Source organism: Syngnathus typhle, linkage group LG3 (genome assembly GCF_033458585.1).
Source record: "Syngnathus typhle isolate RoL2023-S1 ecotype Sweden linkage group LG3, RoL_Styp_1.0, whole genome shotgun sequence".
NCBI lineage: Eukaryota > Metazoa > Chordata > Actinopteri > Syngnathiformes > Syngnathidae > Syngnathus > Syngnathus typhle.
The window spans coordinates 4,352,154-4,373,029 of NC_083740.1; the positions used below are offsets into that span (position 1 = coordinate 4,352,154).

Here is a 20,876-nt window from a genome sequence, read left to right on the forward strand (position 1 = left end):
CATGAAATCACTAATCCAAATGACTGAATTGGACACGTGCCACGTGAATCATCACATCCGCTACCTTCTCCCGACTGCGGGGGGGACTTGCTGCCGTTGGACATGCTGGGATGTGGGAGCTGGTTGGTCTTTGGCTCCATCCATCTCATCGCCATGCTCCCGTCGAGCGTCTGCTTGAAAGCATCCTCGGCCTCAGCCGCAGGGCATCTTCATACGTGTGCCCCTTCACGTTGAAAGGCCATGGGTCTGAAAGGTATAGCGGACCCGATGACACAAGTGGACGAACCGGTGCGGGTAGAGACGAGCCCTGCCGCAAATGAGTGAGGAAAAAAAAGATGGAGACTGAAACAGTTATCTTGGCAACGTGGAAGCATTGTAGTACTTTGCAGTGGTGTACAACTGCACTGCATCACTCTGACCCCGGCAGAGTTGTTGATACAGCACTTATACGGGATCCCATTAGACTGTGTCCATTGTGCCAGTAAATGTGGCGTGTATACTTTAAACAGTAGCATGTATAGCCTGAAATAACAATATTATTTTTATTGCCAAATGTTCACAAACTAAGGGTTGGGTTTGTTTACAGTGTTTTACTGCAAGATGTTAATATTTTGGACCCGAGTTAGAAAAGTTGAGCATTATTGGTGTGTTCTGTGGTCATGCTAATAGGTAGAAACAAGTAGTACTGAAGAAGTAGGAGATTTTTCTTTCATTTATTTTATTTTAATTTTTAAGATTAAAAATTTAAACTGGATCGTTCATTTACAATCCTGTGAGAGCGCTTTGAAAAAAATTCAAAAAGCTTTGCACTGACATAATATTCTTTTATGGGCAATAAATTATCACTTCGATGGGATGAGGAAGGGAAGCTCCCGTCGATAATAATAGAGAGCAGTTCTAAATGACACTTAAGACACCATGTGATAGAATCAATGCAAATATAATTAATGAATAAAATATGAATACAAAAATCTAATAAAAATAAATAATTAAAATAATTAAAATCAAAAATTAAAATTAAAACAAAAATAAAATAAAGGTTCAATTTAAATATAAACAAGGACATAAGCTAAATATTGTTACGATTTTAACTTTGGCATGCAAATTGAACCCATAATTAACATACCGATTCCACTCATTACTATCCCTGCAAGTCTACTAAAGGAATAATCACCGTCCATAATTTAAGTCACCCCCTGAGCGCTAGTGGCCCCACATGTTTTTGTGCCGTGCACTCTGTGACACCATGTGATGCCGTTAAAGAAAAATAGGAAAGGGGGGGGGGGGGTTGTAATATCTACACAAGTATGACATAACATTTGTGTTGCCTTCTCTCTGCTGAATTTGCATCAAAAATAACATGCATCTTCATCATGTGTGTATTCAAAACAAGCTGCAGTTTAGCAGGAGCGTGCACCCAGCATGGCAAAACAATCACACACACACACAAAAAAAAAAAAACGTGTCGCAACTTGCATGGCAAGCTCCTCGTAGCAAAACAAGAGGCGTGCGGTGCAGACTTACCTTTGAAACAAAACCTCCAAGATGCGATACCAGTGCAAGAATCCAATTTTCTTTTTTATTTTCTATTTATTTTATTGAATTGCGCCAAATCCTGCGAATCCAACACGGGGCTAGTACGAGGGGCGCCTACTGCAGATACGCGCAGCACTATCTGTCATAGTGCACCATTGGCAATCCCTCCGACACGCAGGGCTGCAGCCTCAACCCTCTGCTTGGTGCCCGGGACACTTTAATTTCGCTTAAAATTCCCCCCCACCCATCCCTTCTCTCTCACCCCCACCCTCAGTGTGTGAGTGATAAACGAGGCCAGTGATGGTTTGTGGCCACAGTGTCCGACGCGGATTAGTGATGTTTGGAGACTTGGGAGGTCAAACTCCGCCCCTAGTGTAGCCTCAAGTGCACTGCTGTTACGTGCCCCCCCCCCCCCCCGCCTTCTTGCGTGCGTGAGCGCGCGTGAGGAGGAGCAGGAGGAAGAGGAGGAAGGTCAGACTTGCAACTTGTCATGATGATGATGAGAGAAGACATCACATGACTGCGCCCGTTTCATAATCATGCAGCAGTGTGGGGACGGAGCCCTCTCCACATGCCTGTGCTTTGTCAAGGCGCAAATGCCAGGTAACGTGATGCTATATTTAGAATATTGCAAGTCAAATAACACGTGTGAGTCCTTTTTTTTTTCTGGCGTTCAACATCACGCAGCTGCTCTCTATACAACATCTGAATGGATCCATCCATTTTCTGTATTGCTTGTTCTCATCAGGGTTTTGGGGGGGGGGTGGGCACACTTTGGAATGGTCGTCGGCTAATCAGATGGAGAATGTAATATACAATCACAAAGTATTTTAAATTCTCATTGTGTTACCAGGGTCATTAGTGGTACTCTCGCTCCCTCTAGTGGTCCTTTAAAGAATTTCTGCCCAAGTGCAGTTCAGTTATATTTAACTTGATACAATTTTTCTACACATGCTGATGTTTAAACCTGTGCACGATATTTGAGTGACTTGCAATATTATTTTCCATCAGCCTTTCAAATTTTTATTTGGGATATATAATCTATTTATTTTTATATATTCAATTTCCTGTTTTTGAACACAAGGATGGAAATGAAAACATCCGATTCATTGATTAATCATCAAAAATAGTTGACTGAGTAATCATTTATTAAAATAGTCAAGTTGCAGTAACTGTATCAGTATTCCTACGTAGCTTTGTTAACATCTTGCGGGATCTAAACACGTTTCAGAAGGACCACAAAAAATGGACGATTTGTTTTTAGGATTTTTTCAGTGAATTCCTGGGAATGAGCGCCACAAAAAAAAGTGAAAAGGTGAAGATCCAGTCACAGTCTAGTCTTTGCGAGTAGATCAGTGTCACGTACAGTCAGTCTAAGTAAAGTGGAACGAACGTGTGTCTGTTTATAGCTTGCTCTCTCGTCATACGTCCGTCCCCACAGATGCACAAGGCCTTCTTCCTCTGCTCTTATTAGTTTAATTGCCGCTCAGCTAGTCGGGGACGTCCTCTCTTGTGACGAACCCGCGCCAACTTTGTAATGTCCCTCCATCTGTCCCCTCTCGGCGCTATAAAGAAATGTGACGCACATGCGCACACACTGAGCGTGCACTTGTCTATATTGTTTCCATTTATATCACCAGAATTAGAAGCATGACATCAGCACTTGCGCAAATTACTGTTACTGAATCAAGTCCAAAGATAAGGGTGGGCTATTTTCTTTTAATTATTATTATTTATTATGATTTTTAAAATGCATAGATGGGTCGGATCAATTTTTTTTATTTACATCACATGTTCATAACCACTGGAAACTCTCGTGGGACCATTTGCAACATTCTCTATTTACATGACTTTTTTCTTTTCTTCACCCCAGTGCAAACACACAAATCATCTGAGAGATAGACATTCCGTCGTCCGTTGTGTGGGGAGAACCCAAAATGGCAGCCGCGTGACCCGAGACCTTCTTACAGGTCTTCCGACTCGGGGACCAGGATGGACTCCAGGGTGATAGTGGGGAGGATGAGATGAGTGCCCTCAGATATCCATCCCTGGGCGCTTCTATTGAAAGTGGGTCTCTTCATTCCTGGCTCTTGGAGCTCCGGATACTTCGGAGGGTTCAGGTCCAACTCTGGAAGTTTAAATGTGATTCCACGCGGCGCTTTGTCAAAGCCGCCGTAAGGGGTCGCGACCCTGTAACGTAAACCACATTGTTAAATTAGTTCCCACCAATTCAAATGGAAAATGTCCTTACCGGTTAAAGCTTTTGTATTCTGGAAGTTCTGGTCGAGGGTCCATTTCGGGCATGGTCAGTTTGAAAGTTTCAGCGAGGCCTGGATCGTTGCTAATGGCCTCCTCCCAGGGTGAGTGGTAAGGTTTGGGCATCAGGGTGGCATTTAACTTCTCTGCGTTTGTATCTGTTAAAGAAACGTACAAATTGTTGTGGCTAGCCTTGAGGGGCAGAGGTCGCAGTGCCCCACAAATTTTTTTTTATTATTATTATTATTATTATTTTTAAATACATTTGAAGAACACTGTAGTGTTGTTTCCAGAGTAACTCAAGTAAAATAGATATGAGGGGGGCAATGTATGACCCAAAGGATGCAAAAAAATATCGCATGTTGAGCATCATAAACAATTGGAAAAATACCTTAATAAATGCAAGTCAAGGGAAAACTAGAATTTAAAAATAGGAGAATGTTCTTGTATAAAAATGCCATTGATCAAGACGGGATTGTTTTGGATCGTAACAATTTGAACAATTCATTTTACTGTAAAACAGCGACGAGAAGAGAGCGTGCTCAGAGAGCTTTTAGCCTTGGCAGACTGACTTGTCCATCATTGTGATCTTCGGTCTTAAAATAGCGCATACTTAAAGTGCACACTCATCATGTAACATGTCCGCATGGGATGGCACCCCTTCAGGACTTATCTCGTTGGCTTTTGATGGATCACATGAGATGAAACCAGGCAATTAATCATTCTTTTTTGAAAAAGTAAAGTCGCTATTGTAGAATGGAATTCTCAAAATCGCTTCGAGCCAAGCCCCTCGCTCTTCTGACTGTACAGCGTGTTGTCGCTTTTTAGGTTGTATTTTTTTTTTTTTTTTTGATGACAACATTACATAATCGCAAGCTCATGCTTGACTGTTTGGCAGTCGCTCTTATTTTTAGCGCCCGGTGGAGTGGTGGCAGTAGGGGGGAGATATGGATGACGAAAAAAAAAAAGAAAACTGACATTCAGCATAATGAATGATGAGGGAAGACATTTAAATCCTTACTAATGCTCTAAATCACATTTCTCCACACTGGACTCACATTTCAAAAGCCTGAGACGGTTGAAAAGAATTGAGTTATTTCCCGAGGACGGGAAGACTGAAACGTTGGATGTTTGAAAGCTTGTTGCTGTAGAGTTTGGACATATTTAAACATACCTAAACAATCAATTTTGATTTTGATTACTGGTTTGGTTAATTAGTTATATTATATTAATTTATTTACTAATTTATTTATTTATCCATTTATTTATTTATTTATTTTTATTTTGGGGATATTTTTATTTTTTGTTTGTTTGTTTGTATGTAAGTTAGCGATTAATTGCTAAGTCAATACTTTTTGTCATGAGTAAATGTTATTACCTGGCACGGTTTCCTCAAGAAGAGGAGTATCCTCATTTGTTGGCGCATCCACTTTTATTTCAATCATGTGTGCACTCTGGGCCAGAATATCATTCTGCAAAACACAGTTAAGGTAAAGTTGAGGTCACCCTGTAGCCTTGACCTCTATGCACTTTGACATCCCTTATCAGATGAATGTCTGAGGAGCCTCTTGCGGAAAGCTCCGATTTCACTTATCAACATGGTGTTGTTGCAACACGACGTTTGTTCGGGGAAACTCACGTTAATCTGCGCGTTGGCCTCGTTTTGTATGCTTTCAAAGGTGTACTTTTCCGAGCGTCTCTGACGCATCTTGAAGAGGCGAGAGCCTCTGTTGGACAGCAGCGACAGCTCCTCCAGCATGATGTCTTTGGGGGTGCTGTGCTTCTTTCCAAGATCCATCACGTCACCTGAGATCACAAGCGAAAACATTTGTATCTCAAATGATCTTTTCCTGCTGAGATGATTCAAAACCCCAATGATATCACTTCAACTTTTCATGTTTAATGAACTTATGTAGCCACAGTATATAATTAACTCATTCACTACCATTGACGACTATAGACGTCAAACATCTATTTTAACTGGCACTGAATGAGTTCAATAAAATATATGTACATACACAGTAACTGTAATTAACCTAGTCCCAGAATAATGCTCAAGAATTAAATCAGAATCACTTTCTGACAGAGTCTGACAGCCACAATAAAAAAAAAAAAAAGATATCCTGCAACATAATAAAAAAGCAATTTGTAAAAGGCCCAATACGTGTTTCATCCAAATTATAGTGAAGACCGTTTAAATTTTAGATATAGTGAAGACTTAAGTCTTGGTACATCTTAACTGTAAGCTGTCGCTGTTTCGTCATGCTTCATTCACGAAAAGTTGCATGTCATGGAAAATGAGTTGGGCGTTCAATGTGACAGAATGGCAACCAGCTGTCACAGCGCTTCACGTTATTCTAACACAAGTTCCTCCCCGTGCCCCACTCTCGACCCACCTCGAAATAGAGCTCTGAAAAGGGCAAAGACAAAGCACTGGCTTCTATGGGTGCTAAATCAACCGCTTAGCTTATTTATGGCGCGATGGACATTTTGCATCCCTTGGAGAGATGTTGTATTCTTGCCGCAGTGTCCCGTTTACCGTTTGTACTGTGGACCTCTCGACAAATAGCAGCCGCATGCTTTTTCTTCTCTCCAGTTGGCATTGTACAGAATTGTGACATTGTGGGGGCTGGCAAGGTTGTTGCTGAGTGCGGTGAGGCAATACTGGAAACACATACAAGACACTCAGTGAGCTTGTTTGCACTTTGGAGCAGGTGCTATTTTCATAATGAGCGAACGACGTCAAAGCCTGGGTCATGGGTCATGATGACGACAAAGATTGGGTTACAATACTACGATGGCCATAATTCAGTCATCGATATGTAACATATGTATATTACACCCTTAAAATTATTTCTTTAATATATATTATTTAATATAATTATCTTTAATATATATTAACATTTGTGTATTTATTTGACTAAACATTTAAACATAATTTAATACACCAAAAATAATATACAATACTTTTTCTGACAAAATATGGGTTATTTGCAACAGAAATCTACTAAATTGAATTTCATGCTTTTTTATATTTTTTATAGATTACATAATCACTTAGACTTCTTCAACATATGCAAGCATTTCATGGTAATGATAACTTTACTGGAAAAATATTACAATGTTTTTTCCCCCACTATTTGTTTCTATACTTTTGTTGTTGTTGTTTATAAACAGACTAATACATGGATTTACACATAAGACATATTGTATAATGAATCAATTAAAAATAAATAAATGCACAGATAAAACGGAAGTTGACTAAAATTAAGAACATTTACAAGTTCTGTTAAAACCTCGAACAAGAGAGACACAATGCATACTGGAAATTCAACAATTAGAGAATAACGATGTTTATAATATTAATGAATATTAAAAAAAAGCCCGTCCGGTGTTTAGCGTACCTGCGATGGTGTCCCGGGAGTGCGAAGGGAGAAAAAGCGGGCCAGGCTTCAGAGGTCAGCCTGCACTCGCCGGTTTGATCTTCGCTGAGCTTCACACTCGCGGACACTAAAGCCACACTTGCCAGTATGTCTGTGTGTCTGTTGTGCATGGAATGCGGCTTGCATCAATAGGCTAAATATAACCTGACAAACACTCCAAAGCACACTCAAACACCATCGGCTAACAGTAGAGGATGGAACGAGACAAGTCCTCCTATGAGAACTTCTTCCTCCTCCAGAGATAAAACCGTCTCGTGTCGGAACGGTTACAGTCAACATGTCTGTGTTCGTTTAATTTTTAATTTTATTTTATAGATAATGATAATATTGCAAATTGCAACCACCTTAAACTAAACGGAACCACTTTGGGTGATTCTACATTAGTGATGCTTTTACCTCTCAAATGTTAAAAAGAACAATAAGTCCACTTTTTTCTCAAGTTTTTAATGCTGTGTGCAAAAGGTACAAACAAACTGTTTCATTCTCACCAAATGGTTGAGTAGGCATGCAACACACACACACCTTTTAAGTTCACTTAACATGCTAACATGAATTAGTACATTTTCACACTCTCTAATACGAAATTTACTTAAATTGTGGAAAATTGTGTTTTGTGTCCCAAAAGATGCATTGATCAAAAATAGAATTTTGTGAAATGTGTCACAAACAAAATTTTTTATCATATCTAAGTGAGTGCACATGTTTTGTATGGAGAAATATCCATCCGTACATTTTACATTGCATTTGTCTTCGTTTGGGTCAAGGGTTAGCTGGGCCTCACCCTTGACTAGTTGCCAGCCACGCACGAGCAACCATTTGAATCTGTGAAAAAAAAATCAGTTAACACAATATGCATGTTTTTAAAATGTGGGAGGAAAAAGTAAGGCTGTCGGTTTGTCCCCTGCGCATTTCATCCTCATGGGTGCTGAGGTCAAATAAGTCGGGGTCGTGCGACAGTAACCCTCACTCGCAAGCGACACTCTGCGCTTCCATTCCTCCGGAGGCTCGGGCAGAGCCCCTCGGGTCGTTGCGATGTTGACATGTGAGGCGACCAGTGACGAGGCGCTGTGGATTGAGAAGGCGTCGTCCACTGAACCGAAAGGGCTTCTGGACGCAGCCTCCCAGGGTGTGGGTGGCTTGTAGAATGCTCGCTGAGGATGCTTTGTGGCCACTGGTGGCATAGGCCCAGCAGAACGGGAGGGCCCCGGCAGGCTATGGGAGCGCCTTGTGCCTTGTCCCTGACAAAAAATACACTGTCAAAATTATGTAGTGTGTGTGCGCGCATATATATATATATATATATATATATATATATATATATATATATATATATATTTTTTAATATATATATATGTATATGCATGTGTGTGTGTGTGTGTCATTTACAAGATTGCAAAGTTGTGTTATTCTGACTTTGAGTTCATATGACAAATAATATTTGGTGTATCTGATCATAGAGACAGAAAGACAGGGAAATGTACACGTACAAGAAAAGTAGCTGGACACAGGAAGAGCACAACACAAGAATGAGAAAAGAGAATTTTAATTGTGCTTAAAATAAGATGTGCATGAAACAGTTCCATATCAGAAAGAGAGACACAAGGAGATAAGACTTTTTTTTTTTTTTTTTTGAGTCACTAAAGGTAAATTGGCATTCATAATATATTGAACTTCTTTGGCATAAAATGCAAAATGTCTGATGACTTCGGAATGAGGTTGAAGGAATTCAAAATTAGATCTAAGAAATGCATGCAGGTGTCTTCAGAACATGCCAAAAAATGAAATATATTTTATCAACACATCCATGTGTTACTTTTTCCAAATTCATGAAACACTCTTCTACTGTTTGCCATCATTTATAAGTGATATTGAAATATTTATGCTTGTTAAAATATATAACTGGTGAGTTATTCTTAAGAATCATTCATTATTCTCTTTGACTTGCTGTTTGCACAACTTTCAGGAAGATGAGCTAGCAAACCTTGAGGTTTATATTCTGCAGAAGCATGCTCAAGCTCATACTTTGACACTCTGTCAAGTCAAGCATTTTATAAGAGGGGGGCTGCTTTATTCCCCCCCCCCCTCCCCAACAACTGTCATCTTAATTGCATCGCCCCGGCACGGCTATTTCTGGAGCTAATTTAGCATCGCAACAGGCCTCCACTGTTTAGTTGTCGCCACCGACTTCTTCGCCGAAAATTTGGGCCGAGGTGCCAGTTGAAACGCGCCTCGAGCAATTACAAATGTCGGATTGAAAGATGAAGCTAAGCCGCTATCCCTAGATGGCCGCTGGAAAAGCGTGCTAGCGGCTTGGACGCGAGGTGCCTGCTTGGCGCTTGGCTGACGGCCAGCGTGTTTTTCATCCAAGTGAGCGTCAACCGCGAGAAGCTCAGCCCATTTGGTGTTTTGCCGAGCAGAGGAGTTTGATGAACTTACCGGTCCTGAGGACTTAGCTGAGGACTTAGCCGAGGCCTCTGACTTGCTTTCAAAATCAGGCTCAGAGATATTAGGAGAATCAGAGTGGGCAGATCTTTGTTTGAGTTTCTTGGTAATGTCAAACTTTGATGGAGGTGCTGGTTTGGCGTTGGGGCTTTTAGCAACTGGAAGTACATGATGGTGGAAGAGTGATGGGTCCAAATGATGCGGCTGATGTTTCATGATATCGAAAGTGTTGATTTGCTTTGGGACTGATTTGGGTAGCGCTGCAGTGGTTTTTTTCGGATTATAAAACGGGGAGTCAAGTGGATTGTAAGATAATGGAGGTGGTGCGCGGACATTGGATGAATATCTCCAGGAGTGGGGTAAGGACATTGTTGGAGAAGGGCATCGTATTTCCGTTGCTGCTGGACCGGCGACAATAAACTTCTCCATTCGGGACTGTCTTCTGGAAAATAATTCTGCGCCTTTTCCTGTCATGGTGCGATCACCATGAGGGTCGCCCTGTCTGAAGACTTGACCTTTTGGAGGAGCCGGTGAGATTTTGGATGTGATTGGTTTCATCGGTTTTGGTGGACAAGAGGCAACGGAATTCGGTGCGCTGTCTTGCTGGCTCCTGGACGTTAACTGTGGGGTGAAAGTTGGACGGTACCCTTGTATACTCACGACCGATCTTGGCAGAGGTTTGTTCCAGCTATTTGTGGTCGGCTGAAGACCAAGCTGAGAAGAGGAGCCGACCGACGTCCTGCCAACAGCAGGTGTTTGAATCGTTGCCTGGGCTCGATCCGCTTCCCAGGAGTTGGGCAACTTTTGAGCTTCGGAGATGTAATGGTGCTGTCTCTGGGGTTCTGCGCGATATTTTGTTTGTGAGACTGAACTTCTTGGAGGAAAACACGGTTCACTCGGAGGACTTTTTAACCAAGGTGGACATTTTGGATTAATGACAGGCTTTGGTGCCACCGGGGGTGGATTCGGGAGTTTAATGGCTCTGGGTTGCATGAAGTTGCAAGCTTCAGCGCCGAGGCTGAAGCAGTCTTCTTCCGACTCCATATAAGCTCTGCTCTCCTGACCGTCTGAGACTTGTTTGGATATCTGTTGCTGTTTGTTAGAGCTTTTACGTCTCATCCCTGGAAAACTGCAGGTCTTGATTGCTGGCACAGATATTCGCTCATCTCTGGAGGCTATGATATCTCCGGTCGGGGACCAAGCTTGTTGGTTTGAGACGATAGGGACGGGTACCTTGAACTCTGGTTTTCTCATTGGAACAGGACCAGCAGGCTTGCTCTGATCAGCCGGACCAACTCGGACCCCTGAAAAGGGTTTCGCTGTCCTGTTTGACACCGAAGATCTTTGCTGGTCCATCTGATGAATATGTCTGTTCATGAAGTTGCCCTGTTCGGAGTGATCAGATATTTTCCTCATGTTGTACCAATTGTTTGCGTATCCAGGTTCTGACGGTGCTTTGGAGTATAATCCTTTCTTATGGAGCTCTTGCGCCGCGACAACTTCATCCATACGTTTACGACGATGCGCAAACATCAAAACTCCCTTTCCTTTCGTCCCGGGAAGAACTTCCATCTCTCGAATACTTTCCCAGTTCACACTTAAATCATGCTGCCGAAGATATACCGAGTATTCTTCTCCAGACCCGGACTCGCTGGATGTTACAAACCCGGTCTCTTGGATTTCTTCCAATCGGTCTTCACTGTTAAACTTACTCTTACCAGTCCCGTAACTTACTAGTGTGAACTTCTTCACCCTCTGCCGGCGTTTTTTGAAGAGGAGAGCTCCTTTGTTTTGAGGGTTGAGTGCATCAGTCAGAAGGTGAGCAATTTGTTTACATTTAGACTTGGTCTCCTTAACTTGCTTTTGCGATTGGTTTTCATCTTGATCAAGTCCTTAAGCAAAGACAGAGAAAGAGGATAAACATGTCAATGGAAATGAAGTTTTTTTTTGTCACTAACTCTTTCGTTACATTTCGTTTTTTTGCTTTCACGTTGACGCCATCCTTCTGCAACTTTCATATGAAGTCAGCTACTGACAGCTCTTCCATTGCAAAAGCAAGCGCTCTAATAAAAGCATCATATTCACTTACAGCGAACTTAGGGAGGTGTGTCAGGCAAGCAACGGAAGGACCTCACTTTGGACGAAAGGTCGGATGACATCACTGGCCTGACACATGCTGGTGTCCGTCAAATTAGCTTCTGCTGGCCTTACCGTTTGGTCATATTTTATTCTTATCCCACCATGGCTTGTAAGGCTCCGCATTACCATATCAAAATAACCATCACTCAGATCGTAGTTACTCCTTTAAAAGCGTTTTTTTACTTCGACATTTAAATTTTTTTTTTTTAAATGTACATATTTTAAAGTTGCACAAAAGTAACCAATAACTGGACAGTTTGTATTATCAATGCAACCTATTGAGTAGAAGATCCATATTGTACTTACGTGTACACCTCTCCCCGTGGTTGTCCCGCAGATCTGTGTCAGACTCGGACTTCCACGTCTCTGCCTGCTCAGCACCCTCATCTGAGATTCCAAAGGAGACTGCAACAGGAGGTGCCTCACTGCTCCCTCCTTCTTCTAAAGATTCAACCCCCCTGTTCTCAGTCCCTTGGCCCTGTCTATAACTGGCCCCTTGGGGCTCATCAGTGGCCAGGGTCATTTGAGGATCAGATCCAAGGGAGGAGGAAGATGAACGTAAGAGTAGCCTTTGGAGGTGTCCACTGTGAAGTTCATGGCACTCTGATTTTGAAAACAGTGATATTAGAGAGGTTTCGATAGTGCTCATCTTTCTCGATTCGTAAATTTCCTCTTCCTCCTCAACCCCGCTCTCGTCATAGCGTTGCTCAAGAATCGATTTTGAGTGTCGTGATTCTAAAACTCTCGGGTGCTCTTCATCAGACTCATCTTCATCAGATTCAGGGAGACCACATCCTTGGAAATCATCCAACCGAGAGACAGAGGCATTTGTGTTTTCGGAGTCCTCAGCTTCTGGTTCCATTTCCGATTCACTTGTAAAGTCCTCAGCGTCTCCAGTGATACCTTGGTTGGAAGACAAACACCTCTTTAAATTCACTAGATATTCAAATTGTTGCTTCACACGTCTTCCAGAGAGTGTCACTTTGCTTTTTGCACTTTGATTCAAGCTGTAAATGGAATGGTATGTAATATCATGAGGAAAACAGCCTCCACCTTCCAAGTGAACAAGAAAAAGAATTAGATGGATGCACTCCAAGTTCTCTTGTTTATAAAAGGAGGGTTGCTGTCACCTTAACAAGTGTGGCAGCAGCAACATTTCCATTTATGACTGTTTCATATATTGAGGAAATGGGCCGACAGCTTTTGGGGTTATAAAATGCCAATATATTTTTAACTGAATAAAAAAAAAACTGTCACCACGGACATTGGTTTAGTAGAAAAGCAATTCTTCAAGACAATCTGGTCATGACATTGTCATGCCGTCACCACAAGGTGGTATCATAGTTGTGGTTATTTTGGAGGGAGTGAGCCTAATTCAACAGAAGATATACAGGCTCTTCTGTAGAACTCTCTTCTCACTTGGTTCCACTTCATGTTACCACCTTTGGTGCAGCAAGAAGTTCTGCTTCCAAGTAAGGCATTCATTTTGCTACCATGGACTGTCTCCATGACAACAGGACGTCGACACCTTTGAAAGAATTACTGATCTCTTGCTCCGAGGCATGACCCCCTTCAGGACTGACCTCGAGCTGATTAGATGTTTCCATTGTGTTGCCTCAGCCAAGGAGTTGATGTGATGTATGTCTTGTATGGATATGTTTGGAGTTGGGAGGTACTGATAGAGTAGCCTTGTCTAGGTAAACGTATTTTGTCTTCCCCTAGTTAAGCTCTTGTGTCATTGAAGCACAATTGAACACAATTAACACTCATACAGATTTGTCTTTAAATAAATAGCAGTTTGCTTTTTTTTTAGTAAACAAGCAGAATCTTTACTTACTATAATTATGTGTAAGTCTGTTTATACAAAAGAAACCACCAGATGCTTATTAAGATATTTTAGGTAGATGAAATGGATTAAGTCAATGGCTACTTACATAGTTCATAGTCCCTTTTTTCATCCATGAAATGAGTCCTTTTCTCCTATTCATTGAGATCCAGCTTTGTACTTTTTATTTCCTTTTTATTTTCCAGGTCCCAAGATGAAAAATTAGAATCCAAGCAGAGAAGAGATAAATTAGAGTGAATTATAGGTGTTTGGGTCAAGCACCAACTGTCTGGAATGCCGCTTTGCTCCTTCGCTACTCTATTTAAAGAGCATGAAGAGGTGTCCATGCTCTCTTGGACACAGCTGACTTAGCATCTCACATGGTTGCAGTAAGGAAAGATCATGCCCTCGACAATAGTTTAGATAGATTTAAAAGATATTAACATTGAATTAAAAGGAGATTATAACCTTTGTGAATGTGTAACAATGGTCCTAAATGATTCATTTGATGAAAATAATTTTATTTGCTTTGTCTTCTGTTGTAAAGCATGCAGGAAGCCTCATTGTCTTGTGGCGTTCCACAGGGGTCAACTTGGGGGCCACTGATGTTTAAGTGTATTCTGGGTTTCATCTTTAGAAGGCATATTTGCCTTTCTGGATGAGTTGAGGGTGTGTCACACAGCAGTTAAGACGGCCTGCACTAACCACACATCACAAGAATGCAGACAAAACAGTTAAAATGTCTTTAATTATTAACATCACAATGATAAGTTTTACCTTGCACAGAGCAGAGCACTCTTCACTTCTGCTTTGGAAGTTCATCTCGGTGACTCTGGAAGTTATCCAAAATGAAATTCGACAATATACTTTCAGAAATAGGTGGCGTTGGAAAATTTCAAATTAAATTAATCTTGATCCAGGTCCTATCTCGAATCACGGTACCTTGTCACTTCCTGCTCAATAACTTCATGGCCGGGGTTCCCGTTCACCACTGCGATATCAGCACTCTGGATAACTTAAGCATCTCCTCGAATTTAACTTTGGAACAGAAGCTGAGCGTTAATATTCCGACAGAGACAGACGGGACTCTGAGCTCCTGTATGATGTTTTCCGAGCCTCGATATCCAAACAGCAGTGAGGAGTCATCGGTTGTTCAGTGTCAAAACGGATGGGTATACGACAAAACCTATTTTAAATCGACAATAGCGACAGAGGTAAGTTCATTTTTTTTTAATTTGATGGGAAAAAGGAAAGTGAGCCTACATATATTAGTGATTATTTTAGAATTAATTCTGCTAAGGTAATTAGCTGTCTTAATAGCATTCCTACAACTAATTAAATTACAGTATAGCAAAATCTTTTTTTTTCTTCACAGTGGGATCTTGTGTGCAGCAGGAAAGGTATGAACAAAGCAACAGCCACCATCTTCTTCATTGGGGTTATGTTAGGAGCGCCTTTGTTTGGATTTCTTAGTGACAGGTAGCTGGAATTCAATTCTTGTATCATAGAAACAAACTTGTTGTCGTGCAATAAATACAGAGTGTGATGATTTTTTTTTTCTAACCAGATTTGGCAGACGCCGGCTGCTCTTGGTGTCCTATCTGACAACTATGACATTTGCCGTCCTAAGTGCGCTCTCCCCGTCCTATGCAATGTTTGGAGTTATGCGTTTTTTCACTGGGATGTCCATTGCTGGAATAAGTATCATCTCAATTGTTCTAAGTATGTAAAGTCACTTTTTTTTTTTTTTCAAGGTGAAATATTGAACCACGTTGGCTGAGATGTATTTTCCCAGATTTAGAGTGGTTGGGCGTAGAACAGAGGACACTCTATGGTATCATCTTCAGCCTTGATTGGACACTTGGAAGCTGCATTTTGGTCGGAATGGCATATTTTGTAAATGAGTGGAGGTTGCTCATTCTGGCCGTGACCTCGCCCTTGATATTGGCCCTGGTTGCTTGGAGGTATTCAAGGGTCAGACCGTCCTAATGTGTGTCGAAATACTTTGGAGGTGACATCGTATTTTTACGTCCAGGTGGCTTCCGGAGTCTGGAAGGTGGCTTGTGGCTAAAGGAAAGATCGATGATGCCCATTATTACATCAATCAATGTGCAGAAATGAACAACAGACGCAAATGCATGGCCAATATCACGCCTAGGGTTTGTTCGTTTTTGCTTCGGTTCAATCAGGTGACCGTGAATGGAATTGTGTATTTGCTCTACAGGCATTATTGGAATCGGTCGAAACCCACACCGATGACAGGAAGTACACTTTTATCGATCTTTTCAAAACGGCGAGTTTAAGGAAACTCGGCATATGCCTTGGGATTGTATGGTAAGGTTTAAAAGAACGGGTGATGATTACGTACTTTTCTTTGTCGCTAAGTAATTCTTTGATCTTGCAGGTAAATCAAAAACTAATTACATAGCAGGAGCTCAAAGGTTGCACCTTTGTTGAAATATTAAAAGTGTTAGTTTAACATTTGTAGAAGCACAAATTAAATACAGTGTGTTAAATAGTGAGTGTTACAGGAGAGGTTATGTAGATTTCTGAACTTTGGACAGAGCCAGCTAATCAATGTCTGACTTACCGCATAAATGTCATTTTGTTATTGATTGTATCAAGAAAGCTAAACTTCTGAAAGCTAAGGAGCTTTAGGGTGGAGTTTCTATTTTTGAATTGGTCTGTTTCTTCTTTCAGGTTTGGCGTAGCGTTTACTTACTATGGAATAAGTCTCAACATCACTGGGTTTGGATTAAACCTGTACCTCACTCACTTTGTATTTTTATCAATTGAAGTACCAATGAAGATTGCCATTTATTTCGTATTGGAAAAAATTGGGAGAAGCCCAGCTCAGGCTGGGACAATGCTGTCAACTGGTCTCTTCCTTTTCATCAACATGTTTGTCTCAAAAGGTTTCTGCTTCTTACATTCTGGGAGGAACTTACATACAATGTATCTTCTGACAAAATGTTTAAACATCCTTCAGATAAGTGGATCGTTCGTACGATTATCGGAGTTCTAGGAAAAGCCGTGTCGGAAGCATCGTTCACAATCATATTCTTCTACACGATTGAGCTCTATCCCACAGTTATACGGTTAGTCAGTAACAAGTTTAGTCAACCATTTTTACCGTTCCAATCTGGTGTTGCCTGACATGAACCATTTTCTTTTTTTCTTCTATCATCCAGACAGAACGGTCTTGGCTATACTTCCTTTGTAGCTCGACTAGCTGTGTCCATATCTCCATTGATCATGCTTCTTGAAGATGTGTGGCCTCTCCTACCACCTATGACTTATTGCGCAACGGCGGTTGTGCCCGGTTTAGTGGCCATACTCCTGCCTGAAACTAATAATACCAGAATGCCTGAGTTCATAGAGGACCTTGACATACCAAGGTAAAGTGGAAAACAAGCTTGCTACTATGCTGTTCAAGACACTGCTGTACTACCCGAGTAATGTGTTATACTGGTTTGCATTTTTTTTTTTCATTTGAACACTTATTTGAAAATAGTTTTTCCTGGATTAAATGACTAATCTGACATTTTTATACATTACAGGGAAAAAATAACAAGGGGGAAGACAATCTAATGAAGAAAAGAATAAACTGATGTATCCTGGCCATACTCTACTCAGCCTAAACGAAAAGGCAAAGAATTGTGGAGCTGCAAAAGTATTTAGCAATAAAGTTCGAAGACAAAATAATTCAGCTGTTTGTATCACTGGCATTAAGATAAAGTTGCTGTTATACTTTTCAATTCATCAAACAAACTGTAACAAACTACAGCACAATACAAGCACATTCAATGATGACCTTCTGATGACCTCACACCAAACCTTACGCTAATTGATAGCCAACCAAGTATACAGTATCATTTGCTGATTTTCATGTCATTCACCAAACTATGTAAATCAACTGTGATTTGTGACGGATTTGACTTCCTGGTGAATAATAACAGATGAAAGGTTCTCTCTCAAGTAAATTATTACATTTTTGGTTCAAAGCACAAGTAGGTTAACGAGAGCGCAAACTAGCTAGCGTGTTCTCGTAATGTATAATTTCAGACCGCTCTCAATATCTCACCATGCTGTCACAGATGGCTAAAATATCCATTAACTAGGGCTACAAGACTTTTCCCGTTTTCTCTGCGCCTCGCTCCGCATTCCCAGTCCAACTTTCGCGATGAAGTTTGATGACATTTTAGCAGAAGTGAAAGGCTTCGGGCCGTTTCAGTATAGACTAATCCTAGCGTTGGCGATTCCTCGTCTGGTTTTGCCTTTTCAATTTCTACTGAATAATTTCATCGCGTATATTCCTTTTCACCACTGCAACATCAGTGCTTTAGATGATGGAGATGTTTTTAGAAATCTCTCCAGCGAGGAAAGGCTCATAGTGAGTATTCCGGTCGAGGATGACGGGAGTTTGAGCTCTTGTCAGATGTTTGCACAGCCTCAATATCATCTGCTGCTGAATTCCTCCGACGCGGCAGTTTTACCGACAGTACTTTGTCAGAATGGATGGGTGTATGATACCTCCACCATGAAGTCTACTCTGGCCACAGAGGTGAGTTTGTCCTCAATTTCTCTATAAATCATCAGATAAATGTTTAATTCTGAATCGATTGGCTCTTCAGTGGGATCTGGTTTGTGAGCGAAAGAGAGTGAACAAATCCACAGCCAGTATTTTCTTCTTGGGCGTCATGTTTGGAGCAGCAATCTTTGGCTATCTCAGTGACAGGTCCTTATATTTATTTCTATTTTTTTGCACTTTTGATTTGAGCTCTTTCAGCTATCGGTAGGAAGGCAATCCAAAATGTTAGCATGACAGACATTGTTTTAGTCTCTCTTTTAATTTTTTTTTTCCGGCAGATTTGGCAGGAAAAATATCCTGTTGCTCTCCTTTGTGATGACCGTGATTTTCGGATTTGGAAGTGCTCTATCGACTAATTTCGCCATATTTGCAGTCATGAGATTCTTTACTGGCTTCGGAGCTTCTGGAGTCAGCATCGTTAGCGTGGTTTTGTGTGAGTTATATTTTACATGCAACTAGTAAATCAAACAAGCAACCGAACTTGATTTAACAACAACCTAGAAATTAGTCCTAATCGATCGAATGATCTCTCCTCATAGGTATCGAATGGGCCGACATCAAGCATCGGTCTTTCATGCTCATTTTATTAAGCTTGGACTGGAGTTTGGGATGTTCGCTGCTTGGTGCGCTCGCCTATTTCGTGAATGATTGGAGGTACCTGATAGCGGCGGCAACCAGCCCGCTCTTGCCGGGCATCATTTATTGGTGGTAAGGAAAAAGTATTGAATTATTTCTGAACGTTATGATGATGGTTGTGAATATTGTGACTGATAATTAATTGGTGTGTGTACAGGTGGCTGCCAGAGTCCGCCAGATGGCTGGTGAGCCAAGGAAAGTGTAACCCCGCCTATTTTTATTTGACCAAGTGTGCAATAGTAAACGGCAGAAAGCAGTTTATAGATGACCTAAAACCTGAGGTGCAAACTGTTATTGGTGAATTAGTCGGAACTTTTTTTTTTTATGTCTTGTAATCAATTGAGCTCTTCTATCTGCTGCAGGATTTGTTAAAAAGAGTTGTGCTTGAAAATGAAAAAGGGAAATATTCAATGTTGGATCTTGTGAGGACTCCAATGTTAAGGAGACTGACTCTAATTGCCGGCACTGTGTGGTATGACTCAATTTGACAAAATCGGACACTATTGGAAACATTTCACATTGCAGATCAATCTCTTCTCCCATTGATAGGTTTGGAGTAGCCTGCAGTTACTACGGCATCGGTTTGAATATCTCTGCATTCGGCATAAACATTTTCATCACGCAGTTGATCTACGGCGTCAGTGAAGTACCCGCCAAACTTTTCTGCCTTTTTTCAATTAACAAACTCGGCCGAAAAATGAATCAGAGTGGAGGACTTCTTCTGACTGGATTGTGTTTGTTTTGCAACATATTTATCCCGCCTGGTAAGTGACGAGAGTGCGAGAAGTTGGAAGATCTGCTCACCGGGCTGAGAAATGTGTTTCTCGGATATCTTTGTTTCAGATATGGCAGTGTGTCGGACAGCAATGGGGGCACTGGGCAAGATGTTTTCCGAAGCAGCTTTTACAGTTTTGTATTTGTACACAACAGAACTCTATCCGACTGTATTGAGGTCAGTAACACACGATGAGCAGAGATTTATGCGTGCCAACACTTTTTGGTACCGTATTTTCCGCACTATAAGGCGCACCGGACTATAAGGCGCCCCTTCAATGAATGGCCCATTTTAAAACTTTGTCCATATATAAGATTACATTTAGCCCGCGGGCTGGACTTTAGACACGCCTGCTGTAGTGGCTCAATATTGGTCCATATATAAGGCGCACCCGATTATAAGGCGCACTGTCGGCTTTTGAGAATATTGGAGGTTTTTAGGTGCGCCTTATAGTGCAGAAAATACGGTACACAAAGCAAATGACACTACGGGTTCTTATTTGTTCTGTGACAGACAAAATGGTTTCGGCTGCTGTTCTTTCCTCGCCCGTCTCGGTGTGGCAGTTTCGCCCTTGGTGGCTCTTCTTGAGGAAGTGTGGGTCAGTTTACCCAGATTGGTGTTTGCCGTGATGGCTTCAGGTGTTGGGTTGTTAACCCTCCTCCTTCCCGAGACAAATAATGCCCGGCTCCCAGAGACAATCGAAGATGTGGAGCTGAGGAAGTAATTGGACATATCTAACAAAACATCTGTAGATCACGCAACACAATGTATTGTACGATTCAATAAAGATACTCAAAATTTTTTTAACTATGTTAGCATCTAGCAGACTTTAGCTGAGCTTGAGCTTTCTGACATTGTTACTGTTCTTCAGCTGAAAATGTGCATCCATAAAACAGTAAGCTCTGGATTCAAAGTTTAACTTGTCACTAAATATTAACTACCCAACAACCAGGACATGACAAACAGAAACGGCAAACAGGGACAAACTAACAGGATAACAGGAACTAACAGGACGGAGACAAACAGGCAGCGACTAACATGCAGCAACTAACAAAAAAGCAATGGTTGGATCTCTGGAGTGCATGTTCATTCATCAAGTATAAAATTAAACAACCAAATGAAAATGTGTCTGGAAGCAAGACCGTCTGCATCTTTACCACTCTTATGGAATAACTGCCCCTTTCCTTCCTTTCTGTCTCTCCTTCATTACTACATGCAATATCCTTGTTACCC

At 41.3% G+C, this 20,876-nt stretch overlaps 4 protein-coding genes across 4 annotated transcripts; 2 read left to right on the forward strand and 2 right to left on the reverse strand.

The window, feature by feature from the left end:
* Window positions 1–3,248: 3,248 nt before the first annotated feature.
* On the reverse strand, window positions 3,249–7,356 carry myoz2b (myozenin 2b). The gene is made up of 6 exons (XM_061273529.1): window positions 7,197–7,356; window positions 6,332–6,456; window positions 5,432–5,598; window positions 5,171–5,264; window positions 3,788–3,950; window positions 3,249–3,726 (listed from the first exon to the last, which is right to left on the reverse strand). The coding sequence occupies exons 1-6, from the start codon at window positions 7,343–7,345 to the stop codon at window positions 3,501–3,503; spliced, it is 924 nt and encodes a 307-aa protein (XP_061129513.1). The 5' UTR covers window positions 7,346–7,356; the 3' UTR covers window positions 3,249–3,500.
* A 458-nt stretch (window positions 7,357–7,814) lies between these two features.
* Window positions 7,815–12,480, reverse strand: synpo2b (synaptopodin 2b). Its single transcript, XM_061273544.1, has 3 exons — window positions 12,123–12,480; window positions 9,672–11,569; window positions 7,815–8,473 (listed from the first exon to the last, which is right to left on the reverse strand). Exons 1-3 carry the CDS (start codon window positions 12,463–12,465, stop codon window positions 8,096–8,098), a joined length of 2,619 nt encoding a protein of 872 aa, XP_061129528.1. The 5' UTR covers window positions 12,466–12,480; the 3' UTR covers window positions 7,815–8,095.
* Window positions 12,299–17,539, forward strand: LOC133150899 (solute carrier family 22 member 7-like). The gene is made up of 10 exons (XM_061273518.1): window positions 12,299–14,855; window positions 15,017–15,120; window positions 15,209–15,363; window positions 15,437–15,605; window positions 15,677–15,800; window positions 15,866–15,975; window positions 16,342–16,556; window positions 16,631–16,739; window positions 16,833–17,039; window positions 17,202–17,539. Exons 1-10 carry the CDS (start codon window positions 14,490–14,492, stop codon window positions 17,230–17,232), a joined length of 1,590 nt encoding a protein of 529 aa, XP_061129502.1. The 5' UTR covers window positions 12,299–14,489; the 3' UTR covers window positions 17,233–17,539.
* Window positions 17,540–17,824: 285 nt separating this feature from the next.
* Window positions 17,825–20,367, forward strand: LOC133151050 (solute carrier family 22 member 7-like). Its single transcript, XM_061273785.1, has 9 exons — window positions 17,825–18,205; window positions 18,276–18,379; window positions 18,511–18,665; window positions 18,772–18,940; window positions 19,026–19,165; window positions 19,247–19,340; window positions 19,418–19,632; window positions 19,712–19,820; window positions 20,157–20,367. Exons 1-9 carry the CDS (start codon window positions 17,825–17,827, stop codon window positions 20,365–20,367), a joined length of 1,578 nt encoding a protein of 525 aa, XP_061129769.1.
* Window positions 20,368–20,876: the final 509 nt, after the last annotated feature.